The 14,052-nt window shown below is 53.4% G+C and overlaps 1 protein-coding gene across 1 annotated transcript; it reads right to left on the reverse strand.

Moving 5' to 3' along the window:
• Nucleotides 1-890: 890 nt before the first annotated feature.
• SLC2A6 (solute carrier family 2 member 6) lies at nt 891-12,708 on the reverse strand. Its single transcript, XM_048822954.2, has 10 exons — nt 12,381-12,708; nt 10,210-10,372; nt 9,367-9,573; nt 7,414-7,513; nt 6,374-6,585; nt 5,650-5,802; nt 4,116-4,224; nt 3,655-3,837; nt 3,057-3,202; nt 891-1,604 (listed from the first exon to the last, which is right to left on the reverse strand). The coding sequence occupies exons 1-10, from the start codon at nt 12,479-12,481 to the stop codon at nt 1,440-1,442; spliced, it is 1,539 nt and encodes a 512-aa protein (XP_048678911.1). The 5' UTR covers nt 12,482-12,708; the 3' UTR covers nt 891-1,439.
• Between the last annotated feature and the right edge of the window lie 1,344 nt (nt 12,709-14,052).

A 14,052-nucleotide genomic window follows, 5' to 3' on the forward strand; every position in this document is an offset into this window, starting at 1 on the left:
CTGCTCCCAGTTCCAGTGCATTGAGGTGTACTAGTAATGGAAGGGAGCAGGCAAGTCAGTGAGTCAGCTGCGGATACAGTGTTCATGTGGCTGGATGAATGGTTGGACAGTCAGTCCAAACCTGGGTCTTTGCTGTTCTGGAAACTCCAAGCTCCTTTGGTATGGGCTCCCGTTCAAAACCTTTACAAGCTACTTGCATGGTTGTGTTTAACCCAGGGATAGTGTGGGTATTGGCTGGTGCTATAGTGAGACCATCAGCCTGCAAGAGACTGGGGTAGCCCTGTGGTGATGTTGCTGAGGATGGTGGTGGCAAGGTGTTGCTAACCATGTGTAGCTGAAATCTCAAAGATGGGAGGGCCAACACATCTCCAAGAGAGGCGTTCCCCTGCCTCCTTCAGTGGCTGAACATGGGAAGAAAACCAGCTCTCATGCCCACTTTGTTAGAACAATCCCTGGCAGGAGAAGGACCTGTCTGTAGCTACAGCAAAAGTATTGTCTGCACCTAATGTGTCTTCCTGCAGTAGGGCAGCTGCACTAGCTCTTAGTTTTTGTTTCTATTCCCTTTCTTTGTTCTGTTCTAAGGGTCCTTTCTGTGTGGACTGCATTTGGTCTCACTCCTGTTTATTAGGCATCTGGTGTAATGTGCATTTTTAGCAATAAAATGTGGCAGCTTTTTATATGAAAAACTCTCTCTCTTGCTGCCTTTTTTGAAATCACTGTGCTTGTAAGACTCCAAGTGACGCTGCACAAAAGAACGGGCATTTCCCTGGTGTGTGTCTGGGAGCTGTGCATTGGGAGGGGTCATCAGGACACCATGGTCTCCCGCAGTGCAGGGTGCTGCCCTGGAGTGTTAGAGCCTTTCCTTACAAATCAACGTGATGTCTCATGGCCCACGATCATTGGCGTCAAAACCACTTTATTGTTACAATTCATGAGGGGCCTTTGCCAGCCCACCTTGGGCAGTGGCCGACAATGTAAGCTCTTGTTTCAAATCCTGCTTCCCCTGGGCTGCTTTGCTCTTACAGGCTGTGTTAAGAAACTGCTGGTTTTCTCTGGTCCACAGACTCTTGTTTGTTTGTCTTTAAGGAGCTCTCTTTACATCCAGTACTGTGTTGGAGCTGGTATTGTTATGTAGGTTAAAATTAGCAGCACAGATAGAAATTCCAGGTCGTTAACATTCTGTCCAGAGACCAAAGGTCCCTTAGACTAGTGTTGAGTGACTCATGAAAAGGAAGTGAAATTTCAGTGTGTGATTCTCAAAGACAATGGTTCCATCCAAAATTAGACAGTCACCAACAAGTCACCAACAAGCCTGCATGCCTGATGTATGCACACCTTATTGGCACAGAGAAAATGCCAGCACAAAAATTTTCTTGTGCCCTTGCATGTCAGATTTTGTTTTGAAAGCTCAGCTGAAGGGTGGTGCTCCTAAAGGATCCTCATATGTGGTTCCTCATAAAGGATCTCCGCCCAGTCCTGAAGTAGGATTCGATTTGCTCCAGGGATCGGCCTTTGGTCTCTGGGACACAGCAACCTGTGAAGATGAGGTTCCCTGCGCAGATGACCGCAAAGAACAGGAACGGGACTTCAAGGCCGAAGTCTTGCTGGAAAATAGGACAAATGCCCGCGTGACTCGGGAGCCGAGAGCCATTGAAAGAGTGGGTTAGCAAAATACCGGGGAAAATGAAGGGAAGCGGTAAGTCGACACCTTCCCTCTGTGTCCTCAGACATCATACATGGAGAGGAACATAATGCACAGTGAACCTGTGGAACTCATTGCTAGGGGATGTTGTATAGGGCGAAAGTACAACTGGGTTCAAAAAAGAATGAGAGAAGTTCACGGAGGATAGGTCCATCAGTGGCTATTAGCCAAAATGGTCTGGGAAGCACCTCCTGCTCCGGGTGTTCCTAAACCTCTCCCTGCCACAAGCTGGGACTAGACAGCAGGGGATAGATCACTCAGAATTCCCCTGTTCTGTTCACTCCCTCTGAAGCATCTGGCACCAGCCACTGTCAGAAGACAGGATACTAGGCAAGATGGACTGTTGGTCTGACCCAGTATGACTGTTCTTACAGACCTAAGGATAGTCTTGGGGTTAAGGCACGGGCGTGGGGATGTGGGGGCAGGAGATATGAGGCTGGTTCACAGCTCGGCCACTAAATTGGTGTGTGGGCCTGCACAGGTCACCTAATCTCTCTGCATCCAAGTTTCCCCCTCTAATGTGGAGACAGTGAGGCTTGTTTCATTAATATGCTTAGTGTGCCTTGGATGGAAGGGGCTAATGGGAGGCAGTGTGGTCCAGTGGATAAATCACCAGGCAGGGAGTCAAAACAGCTGGGTTGTATTCCCAGCTCTGAAGTGTGACCCTGAGCTTCCACTTGCTGCTTCTCCATCTGTAAAATGGAGACAGTGACACTGACTTTCCTTTGCAAGACATTTGGAGACCTCCTGGTGGAAAGTCATATGTGGGCCAACTAAGTGTTCATGTGTCTGAAGTTCTGGAGGAAGCTCGTAATGCCAACCCCAGGTATGATATTTTGGGGCCTGAATCAAGAGATTTAAAAAAATAACAATGATTTTCAGGTTCTTTCTATTGCCTTCTGGTGTCTGGGCCTCAAAGTCGCACTCGGGTCATGGTTTCAAGCTTTTGCACTGCAATCATGAGGGCTAGAAATATACTTTAAAAAACAAAAGAAAGCTGAGAGTCTCAGGTCATCACCTGACTCCAGGAGCTGGGGCTTTAAGCAAAACACCAAATATCGCAAGAGTTGCGATAAAATGGTGTGAGCGGGCATTGGTGAGCTACCAATGCCTGGATAAAATAGGTCTCATCTTTGTGCTACAGCTCTCCTGACTGTGCTGCCTTCCAAGAGCGGTGTCCCTTGTCCGCGTCCCTGACAGGATTGGCTGTCTCTGCCATATTGCTCCCATGGGGTGGCAGCCTTGGAGGGCCTAGCACCAGTTAGAAAAATGATACTAAATAAATAAATAAAGAGCCAACCCCCGAAGGCCTCCCTCAGGTCAACCTCCGCGTGCCGCCACGAGCTGTACCCACCACGACCAGCAGGAAGAATCTAGTCAGCGCAAAGGCCGTGAGCCAGCTCACGAGGACACAGAGGCCTGACGCCACCCCACGGGCCTTCAGAGGGAGGATCTCTGACATCAGCAACCAGGTGATGGGACCCCAGCCCATGGCATAACCTGGTGGGAGAAAAGGGAGAGATCAGGGGAAAAGCAGAGGACCATAGTGGGTAGGGAGTGGAAAAGTTCCCTGCCAATCCCTGACCCATGACTGCTCCTATTTCCGTTTCAACCAGCACTCTACCAAGACTAGCCGGTCTTCAAAGTGAGGGATCCATCTTCACATCCAGCCCTTGCTGATTACAGCCCCCTAAGTGGTGGTGATATTCATGTGACAAATACATTCACTGTGCCTCTGATCCCCTCCTCTGCCTATGCCGTTGGTTCCAACACCCCAGACCTCTGAGGGTCTCCACATAAACACTGTTTTTCCCGAGAAACATTTCATTCCTGCCCCAGTCCCTGCCCCAGCGTGGAACCTCCCCAGCTCATATCACACCGGCCCAGGATGGTTAGTCCCGGACGGGGGACACCTCTGCAGCTGGAATATGGATTGTAGCTTCTGTTCATACCCATTATAAAGAGCATGGTAGCCACCAGAGGGATGAGGGTGATGTAGCTGGAGGGCTCTGCAGTAAGGCTTTCTGGATTCACTAGGGTTCCATTAATGACGGCCATGGTAGAGTTGTGAGAAGGCAGCGACATGTAGTGGATGTAGAGCCCCAGGATCAGGTTTGAGGCAAACATGATCCCAGCTGTTAACAGAGAGCGAGAATAAAGAAACAAAAAGGTGAAATGAAGAGGTGAGGCCCAGTTTTCTCCCCGTGGAGCTCCAGCGAGTTCCATGGAGTTATGCCTCCTGGTTTACACAGGCCTGAGATCGGGAGTCAGACCCATTGGTGAGCTGTGTTGTCCCCCTCTGCTCCAAAGGAAACGAGCCACTGGAGCACCCCACGGTTGTACCATCGCATGAATTAGCATTCGCCCAGCACCCCGGGAGATAAAACTCTCTGGAATTTGGGGCTAGACATACCTGATACGAAGAGAAGAATTTTCCTCCCAGCTTTGTCCATAGAGACGGCGGCGATGAGCACAGATGCCAAGCGAACTCCCCCTACGATAGCTGCATCGTACTCCGGCTTCTACAGTAAAAACAAACAAATAATCAAATAGTAGGAAAGCGAGAAGCAAGATCTGAGGCAGTACAGGTTCCTGCTTGCATCACCTTCAGTCGTAGCCATGGAACTTAGCTACTGTTACTTCTGTGAAAGCCACAGAAGAATGGTCCCTTTAGTTAGATCTAATAAACCAGGCTGCCAACTGCCTGGGGTAAAGTACGACTAGTGTGTGTGTCTGTGTCCCACTGTCGCCCACCAATGGCTGGCACATCAGATCTGCTGGAGTATGGGGCTGTCACCCACATCCTCCTAGGAATTTTGCCATTAGCTCCAATGCTAGAAGCCTGGGACTTTGAAGCTGAAGGTCCCAAGTTCTGTCCCCCATGTTCTGTGAGTGAATTTCCATTGGCAATCATGGAGTCCACCGTTTATGGCCATGGCTTTGGGACAGCAGGGGGCCAGACATGGCCAGAGACAACTCCCCCTTGGAAGCCTGGGGTCTCCCTCTCTCCCTGACTGCAGTGCACAAAGAGGAGGCTCCGCTTGGTGTATGTTTGCTCTACAGGGATAATAGGTTTTTTGCCTTTAACTCTTGCCTTTGCTCTTCCCCAACCCAGTGCATGCGGGGAGCAAAGAGGAGAGAGGTGGAAGGCTTGGCAGGAGGAGTGAAGAGGGCCTCCGCGATGGGCAGGGTGGTGTGAGTCAGAGAACCACGTCCTGTCCAACCCAGCATTGGACAGAGCAGCAAAGGGGAATCTCTCTTCAGCCCTGCCCATGAGTTGGGTTTGATGCAGGCACCCGGCAATTGCCACGGACGTTTTCCTGGGCAGAATGCACCTGACTGGAACTGGGACATCAGCACTAATGCCATTAAAATGTTCTGTAGCAGACTGAGGTGGCTGAACGGGGAAGCCGTCCTGCCCCCAAGGTAGGGCACAGCTTTGGGGAGCATTGGCCAATACCCCAGAACAAATACTTTGTGTTGACTAGAACCCACATGCCCCTCACCGCCCGGTCCATCCTGTGCCATTGGGGATGACCTGTGGAGCCTCTCCAGGCTCAGAATGACTGGAGGGTAGGGACAGAAGATGACACATGCTGGGCCTACAGTTTGCAAAGTGACTAGTGATTCTGAGCATCTCAATTTATTGGTGCCCTACCTGAGACTCCTTAGAGGGGCCTGGTTTTCCGGGGGCGGGTGCCTTCTGTACAACCAGCCCCCTTTAAGCTGTCTCAGGTTGAGCCTCCAGAATCACTAGTCACTTGAATACCTAGGCCATGGAGCAAAGAGCCATAGGATGGATCAGAGCAGCTCTGAAGAGCGGGGCTATCGGGTTCAGTCTCCTGCAGTGGGGCCACTGCCCGACGCTTTAGCTGAAAGTCAAAACGCTGTCTGGGTTCTCATATGATTGACCGGAGGTGGAAGGTCAGGTCCCTTGTGGGACTTACCAGTATCACAGCTGTGCTCTGAAATATCGACTGCAAATACACCAGGATGGGGGTGACGCCTGAGAGCTGCTGCAGGAACCTCATTAGCACCGCGATCAGGATTGGCTTGTAAATGAATGGGTCCTTGATCTCCGCGCAGGAAATCCGTCTGCTCTAGACACACAGACAGAGCGCGGAAAGGTAAACACGCGTTTGCACTCATGGGGCCAGATCTGGCACGTAAAGAACAGAGCAGGTGAATGGTGAGAAATCCCGGGTCGTTTTCATCCCTCGGTCTCCAAGCTCTGCTCGGTGGGGAAGTCTAGACACACAGACAGAGAAGTCTAGACACACAGACAGAGAGCGGAAAGGTAAACACGCGTTTGCACTCATGGGGCCAGATCTGGCATGTAAAGAACAGAGCAGGTGAATGGTGAGAAATCCCAGGTCGTTTTCATCCCTCGGTCTCCAAGCTCTGCTCAGTGGTGGGGAAGTCTCATTACGCTGTTAGAGAGGGGAAGGTGATGTGCCCAAGGTCACACAGCAAGTGTGTGGCAGGGCTGGAAACAGAACCCAATTGTCCTGAGGCCCCATACTTTGGGCCACTCTGCTTCTCCCAGTCAGGCACACAGGGTAATGCTTACAGTCCATGGGAGCTGGAGGGGGGGAAAGGAGGCTGTGTTTCTAATGTTTTTTTGTATGAATTCCCAGCATGCCCCAGTGCAGTGGCCCCATCCCACCGCACCTGTTGCCTCACGCTTTCTTTGATTTGCTCAAATTCCCGGCGGAAATCCGTGTTCTGTCCCCGGAGCCAGCGCAGCACCCCGACCGCCTCGTCGTTCTTCCCCTTCGAGATGAGGAAACGGGGCGAGTTGGGCATGAAGCAGAGCAGGATGATCATAGTGAGAACCGGCACCTCCCCAGCCACGGCCAGCCAGCGCCAGGAGAGCTTCAGGCCTGCAGGAAGCAGCGGCAGGATGTTAAAGGCAGGGCTGCCCAGGAAATGATCTCCCCACCCCTTCCCTCCCCCCAAAAGTTTTGATTCAAATAAAAAAATGGGTTTCATTAAAAAAATCATTTTTTGTTTGTTTTCGTCAAAAAAACTAAACATTTTCAGCTATTGAAATTTTTTTTTTGTTTTTCAACAAAAGCATCAAAATTTGGGATACAATGGCCATTTTTCATGAAAAATCCTGTTTGGAAAAGCCATTTTCCATTAGAAAAAGTGTTTCAATGGAAAAGTTTCAACCCACTCTAGCTAGACGGCCGCTGGCTAGACCTTCCTTTCTCTGCAGGACCCCATCCCAGCCCTCCCAACAGACCAGGGGCCCATTGAATGTGGTGTCCTGCCTCCAGCAGCTGGCAGCACTCAATAGAAATGGAGAAGAGTTCCCCCATGGCCAGCTGTTCTGGGCTGCACACAGTGGTGGAAATAACCTTTCTTCGTTCTTGATGACGCCGGGACTGAGGTGCCCAGTCATTGTAGTACCAACTTAATTGCTGCAAATCTACCCACACTGGGCATGTGGTCATTATCTGTACCCATCTGACCGCTGCGGTTTTCCCAGGTCTCTTCTGTAGAGTGAAGAGTCAAGACTCAACAGTCTCCTGCCAAGATGCTACTGCAATGCACGCTCATCCCTTGTGGTGACCTTAGCTGGGTGGTCATCCTAGCTCCTCCTGGAGTTTCCACTAGGTTCTGCCTCTTTTCATTCACATATTCATGATTTGCCCAGTGACCCCTCAAAATACGAAAGGAAAACAGACTCTGTGGTGTGTACTTGCCCAGTGCATACAGGATGAGGGAGCCAAGGACAGCCATGATCTGAGGGCAGGCGCCCAAAGCTCCTCTGACCCCAGGGTGAGAGATCTCGGAAATATAGACCTAGAAGAGAGTAACACTGTGGTTACAGGGCAGGAAGGGGTGTGTGTCACTTCCCAAACTCTGCAGCGTGCCTGCCAGGGGCGTCCTGGGAAAAGCCAGTGGGAAAGCAGGAGCACTGTTCTAAATGAAAAAAGAAAAGGAGGACTTGTGGCACCTTAGAGACTAACAAATTTGTTAGTCTCTAAGGTGCCACAAGTCCTCCTTTTCTTTTTGCGGATACAGACTAACACGGCTGCTACTCTGAAACCTGTTCTAAATGAGTCGTCTCTGTTGTCAGGGCAAGAAACGGAGCAAGGCCACAGCCTGGTTATTTTCAGTCTTGCCCAATTTCTGTCTTCCCTATTTTGAGCCACCCTGGGCTGATATTACTGTCAATGCATCCTGCATGTAGGAGGAAGTAACTGTGGTGAGGACGGCAGCACAGGGCAAAGACCAGCTCTTCACTTCTTCCTGTGGGCGTGGGTATCTAGTGGTGCAGAAAGGTGCCAACTGACAGCTTTCAGGGCCTTAGTTCTCTCCTTAGCCAGAGCACAGAAACTGCCCCCCTCCCTGCCTCCCTGCGCCTCCCCCAGAGCTGGAGGAACCAACTGGGCAAGTCATAGAATCATAGAATATCAGGGTTGGAAGGGACCTCAGGAGGTCATCTAGTCCAACCCCCTGCTCAAAGCAGGACCAATTCCCAACTAAATCATCCCAGCCAGGGCTTTGTCAAGCCTGACCTTAAAAACTTCTAAGGAAGGAGATTCCACCACCTCCCTAGGTAATGCATTCCAGTGTTTCACCACCCTCCTAGTGAAGAAGTTTTTCCTAATATCCAACCTAAACCTCCCCCACTGCAACTTGAGACCATTACTCCTTGTTCTGTCATCTGCTACCACTGAGAACAGTCTAGATCCATCCTCTTTGGAACCCCCTTTCAGGTAGTTGAAAGCAGCTATCAAATCCCCCCTCATTCTTCTCTTCTGCAGACTAAACAATCCCAGTTCCCTCAGCCTCTCCTCATAAGTCATGTGTTCCAGATCCCTAATCATTTTTGTTGCCCTTCGCTGGACTCTCTCCAATTTATCCACATCCTTCTTGAAGTGTGGGGCCCAAAACTGGACACAGTACTCCAGATGAGGCCTCACCAATGTCGAATAGAGGGGAACGATCGCGTCCCTCCATCTGCTGGGTATGCCCCTACTTATACATCCCAAAATGCCATTGGCCTTCTTGGCAACAAGGGCACACTGCTGACTCATATCCAGCTTCTCGTCCGCTGTCACCCCTAGGTCCTTTTCCGCAGAACTACTGCCTAGCCATTCGGTCCCTAGCCTCTAGCTGTGCATTGGGTTCTTCCGTCCTAAGTGCAGGACCCTGCACTTATCCTTATTGAACCTCATCAGATTTCTTTTGGCCCAATCCTCCAATTTGTCTAGGTCCCTCTGTATCCTAGCTCAGTGGTCAGGCCCATTCAATGCTTGACTTCTCTGCAGCGATTGCCAGGAGGGGCATCCCTGGGAGAAGCACCCAGCTCATTGCACACAGGCTGCCCAATCGCCACCGAGTAACAGGGCACTGCGGGTTCGGTGCCCGGCAAGGGAAGTCACCTGTGTCCCAATGCCAGCCCCGAGCAGGCACCTGACCCTGCTGTGACGTTCAAGGCCGTCAATTACTATAGCAGCAGTAGGGCCTGGTTATTGCACCCCAAGTCCCAAGGCCTGGCTGGGGTAACCTCGACAGCGGATTAAATGTGGAGCCCCGTCTCCAGCCCGTGGACGAACTTGCTACCTCGGCTAATGCCCCAGGGAGGGAGGAGCAGAGGGGGAGAGGCAATGAGCCGTTGCCCTGTTAACTCATTGACGCTTCGTTACCGGTATGGATGCCGCCGTCACGCCGCCTGCGTAGCCCGTCAGCAGCCGCCCCAGCAGCAGCATCCAGACTCCCTGGGCACTGCCCATGAAGGCGTATCCGACAGCAGAAGGGACGGCTGAGAACATGATGCTCAGCTTCCGACCCAGGCGGTCATTCAGGAGCATGGCGCTGAGGCCTCCGGCGGCAGCTCCCAGCGTGAACACGGACTGCAAAAGGAGGGTGCGTGGGAGGTACATGGCGGCTCTGTGCCCTCCCACGGCAAGTCGGGGGGGGGGACGGCCTGGCCCGAGTGACCGGAATGGCAAAACTCCCGTGGATTCCCAGCAGCCTGGCTCTGAGTCACTGTCAGATTTGCAAACCTCTCTCTGGTGGAGCTGCTGTCTCCTACCAACCCTCGTTCGGGCCTTCCTGTGTATCCTAGCCAGAGCCCTGGAAGTTTCCTCCCACCTTGACCGCCATTCCATTCCTTCCCCCGTCAGAGCCCTGCCATCACCAGCCACCTGGTGGCACCCTGGAGCGACATACGCACATTTTGCCCTTTCACAGTCACCTGGGCCTATGGTTTCAAAAGCGCCTGGTGACTGTGGGGGGTCTCACTTTTTTGGGGGGCCCAACTTGAGATCCCTAAAAAGGGAGCCTGATTTCCAGAGAGTGCTGAGCACCCACCCTCTGAAAAACAGGCCCTTCAAGGAGTCTCTGGTTGGGACCGACTAGTCCCGTGTGGAAATGCAGGGCTCTTTAACCCAGCATCTCCCAGCACGGGATCGGCATAAATCGCCTCTCGCAGCTTGGCTGCCATGTGTGTGCTGTTCCCCTCAGCGGGGTGACTCGCCACTTCTTACCCCAAACCAGGATTCCTCCACCCGGGTGATTTTCAAGGCGGGGATGTTGGATGTTTCCAAGGCAGGGATCACAGGGGATGTGTAAACCAGCGCGTACCCAAAATTGAAGTTCCCCAGGACGGCAGCGAAAGCTGCTAGAAAGAGCCGCTTGTTTTGAAGGGTTCTGTGGAAGAAAGATAGGACAAGAGATGGAGCAGGGAAGAGAGGACAGGGTGTTTGGGGGTGGGGGTGGTTGTGGGTGTATTAAGCTAACATTGCTCTCGACAGAATAAAGAATGAGATCAAGCCCTATTTATCCCAAAGGATTTTCCTCCCTAGGCTCCCAGGCACTTCTATTGCCCCACCCCCAACCCCTGCTTTACCTTTGGGCCCCTCTTTTCCAGCCCTCCTTGATTTTGTTGGTTACAGATTCTGGAGCATGTGGGTGGAATGGGCTTGTCAATGGCCTTTTTGCTGTGTGGAGCCCTGAGCGGCGCCTGGGGATGGGGGCGCGTTATACACAACATTATTATTAATGCATAACTGTAGTCCCTTCTACATAATGGACCCATGTGTAAGTGTCCCCCCTTTAAGCTGTCCCGTTGTGAGTGGGAGACCGGGACCTTGTGGGTTATAAGGGTGGGGAGGGGGGCAGCTGGAGACTTCAGGCAGGTAGGGCTGTGAAATATGAGTCCTTCCAAAGTCAGTGAGGTCTTTAAACCTGATTTTCAGGTTCCAGGAACCCTAAGGTACCCGAGGCTGAAGAATGCAGAAGTGGTGGTGGGGCTGCCTCCATGTGGTGCACTGCAGTTCCTCCGCTCCCTTTAGCCCTTGGCAGCTGGGGAGAGGGCTGTCTGGGGGCAGTTTACCTTTTGAAAGCTGGTAAATCCTTGTTTAGTATTAGTTCCAGTGCCCAGGCGCACCCTGGGTAGGGGCCGTGCAGTCACAGAACACAAAGCTGTCACTCTCCCAGAGCGGGACCCAAACCAGCGTCCCACCCCAGGCCAAAGCACACATCTGCCCAGCTTACCCTCCCCGTGGTAGCGAGTCTCAGCACCCAGGGCTGGTGCTGGGGAGTTACAACTCGCAGTGTAATCATTCGGGCTCTGAGAGCCTCCCCTCCGCGGGGGGTTTCAGAGCCAGGGCGCGAGCCCAGCAAGCCGGAGTCAGTGGACCCAGGTGCAGAGCCTTGCTGCTGTGGGTCTGTTGGTACTGTGTAGACGTGCCCAGAGACGCTTATCTGGCCCCCATTACTGTCGTGTGTGAGCGCCTCACAGTCCTTAGTGTCGGCATCTTCACAGCCCCCCTCACCCGCCCCGGGAAGCAGGGCAGGGCTTTCATCCCTGTTGTGCTGACGGGCAGCTGAGGCAGAGAGAGGCGAAGTGACCTGCCCAAAGTCACACAGGATGTCTGTGGCATAGCAGGGACTTGAACCCAGGTCCTAGGCTACATCCCTAACCACTGGACAATCCTTCCTCTCCCTATAGCCCTACCCCCTCCACACACACAAGCCCACGCACCCCCAGTGCGCTTAGCATTGAGCCCCACCAGCCCGGCAAAGCCAGCAGTCCTGGTGTCTGGCTCATCTGAGCAAGAGCCAGCCGCGGAACAGAGCTCTGGGCGCTGACTGCTAGGCTCTGACCTCCCTGTGGGCACAGGGCCTGTTGCAGTGGGGCCAGACAGAGGGGTGTCCCGGCCATTCAGGGCCATCTAGCTGTGCATGTTGGTAGCCCAGGACAGCGTGTGAGCGCCTTGCAGTTCATCTCGCCCCCCCGCAGCATTCCCAGCATAGCCTTGTCGATACCAGGGGAGCAGTGCCAGTTTGAACCAGCTGCACCTGTTACACTCAGTCATTGCTTCTGGTCTTAAACTAAACAGCGAGCTGTGTGTGGCAGGGCCTGGTTCTCAGTGTGTGCGTACAGCGCCTGGCACAGCAGGGCTCCGGGTCCTGCCCGGGGCTCCGGGTGCCACCTGAATACCGATGACTCAATAATGGTCCTGGACAGTGAGGAGTAGATGAGGCCTTTCTTCCAACCCCACTGAAATGGGCACAGGCGGGGAGAGGAGCAGCCCCAGTACAGGTGTGTCACTCCTACATGCTCCTGTCGGAGAGCAATGGCCACAGCCGGGCTCCCATCAGTCAGACCCCTGCCCCCAGGCAAAGAGCGCAGCCGGGCGAGCCCAGCTCCTACCTGATGTATTCCCGGTCCAGCTGGTGGGCATCCCTCTGAGGGAAGGTCTGATACGCTGAGCTGGGCGCTCCCAGGAGCGGTTTCTGTACGCTGGCGTCCATGGGGGCGACTGTCCTCGTCTCTCCAGTGGATGGGCAGCGCGGGCTGCAGGAGCCACCGTCCCCAGGGGGTGTGATGCCTCTGCAGCTTTCTGGGCTGCTGCTAGCTTGGGATTGTCTCAAAGGGACAAGCAGGAACAAAGTCGAATGAAAGCGAAAGAGAGCGAGAGATGCGAGGAGGCAGCTCAAAGCCTTGCTTAACCAGTGCAATCTGTGCCTGTGGGTGAGCGGCTGAGTGCCCCAGAAGAGGAAGCTGGCTGGGGCCAGGAAATGTGAAAAAGTGACAGGGAAATAATCATCCCCCTCGCCCCACCCCCACTGCCACCCCATCCCACCCTGTCCTCCACCCTTTCCTCCTTCAGTCACCCACTCTTCCTCCTCGCTCACTCCTGAGCTCACATGCCTCATCATCTGGCCCTGTCTCTTCCCCGCACCCTTCTTGTGTGAGAGACAGAGAGAAGGGGAGGGCAACTCCCCTGGGCGGCACGTGGCCAGGGACAGCTGGCATGCCCCATGTGGCATAGCAAGGGGAGGGTGGCATGTTCCATACTGATGTGGCAAAGGGAGCCTGGCATGCCCCCTACTTGGGGAAAGCATCTCCACCAGGGCACCTGGTGCCTCTGTCAGGGTGTGGCTGGTGCAGCCACATGGCTCGGGGGGAGCTCTGGTCACAAGCACAAACTGAAAGACTGAGATCGATGACCGATACAGCGAAACAGGACCGATAAGCCGGGCGGGACCTGTTCCTACAGTCGTGGGGGTAACGCTGTGCGGGCCCCTTGGCCCTGGTGGCTGGTGTCAGGGCTGAGAGGAGAGTGGGTAGCTACGTGTGTGCTTAGTGTGATCAGGATCTCACTGGAGCACTTGACTCCACAGAAAAGCCCTTTCCCATCCCACTGCTTCATTACCCTGTGTCCTGGCCAGGCAGGGAGCACGGGGCTGAGACTCGCTAGCACTGAGGATCTCTAACATCTCCCTGCCCGGGCCCTCTGCTCGCAAGCATTGGAGCACAGCAATCCTGCACCATCAGGGGCATGCAGGATCAAGGGCAAACCTCGTCCCCCAGGAACCAGTCCCTCCAGCCTTCTGGAAGACTCATTCCTGCAAACGGCAGTTAGGCAGGTAGCCAGGCACGACTGGAGGATCAGTAGCAAAGGGCCCAAACCACAACTTGCAACCAGCCATCCCAGATCTTGGGGAAGTTTGGCTCCGGAGCCAGACACTGCAGCTGGTTTCTAGGTCTATGGTGGGTCTAACAGCACCGCAGCTCCAGCCTCCCCAGGCTTTGGGGATTGGGGTTACGGGTCTGTGATGGTGGGATGAACTTGCAGAAACATGCCAGAGTGGCTCTTCTGGTGGGGAACCAGATCTGAAATCATTGAGGGAGGATCTGGCTTACACCAGGGCCAATGATAAGCTTTGGCATTGAGGGACTCAGCCTGTGACAAGAGGCTATCTGGGCAGGTGCAACCCGGGGGAGCAGAGTTGGGCTTGGCAGATTTCCATGTTTACTTTTTAATAATTTGAACAGCTAAAATCTGTGGTTCCTTGTAACTGTATTTTTAATATTTATC

Source organism: Caretta caretta, chromosome 16 (assembly GCF_965140235.1).
Source record: "Caretta caretta isolate rCarCar2 chromosome 16, rCarCar1.hap1, whole genome shotgun sequence".
Lineage (NCBI taxonomy): Eukaryota > Metazoa > Chordata > Testudines > Cheloniidae > Caretta > Caretta caretta.

Coding starts and splice junctions, on each gene's coding strand:
- SLC2A6 (XM_048822954.2), bottom strand. CDS start 12,481: ATGGACGCCAGCGTACAGAAACCGCTCCTGGGAGCGCCCAGCTCAGCG. Junction 9,574..10,209: donor TGGAGGAATCCTGGTTTGGG/GTAAGAAGTGGC, acceptor CTCCTTTTGCAG/TCCGTGTTCACGCTGGGAGC. Junction 7,514..9,366: donor TGACGGCGGCATCCATACCG/GTAACGAAGCGT, acceptor ACTCTCTTCTAG/GTCTATATTTCCGAGATCTC.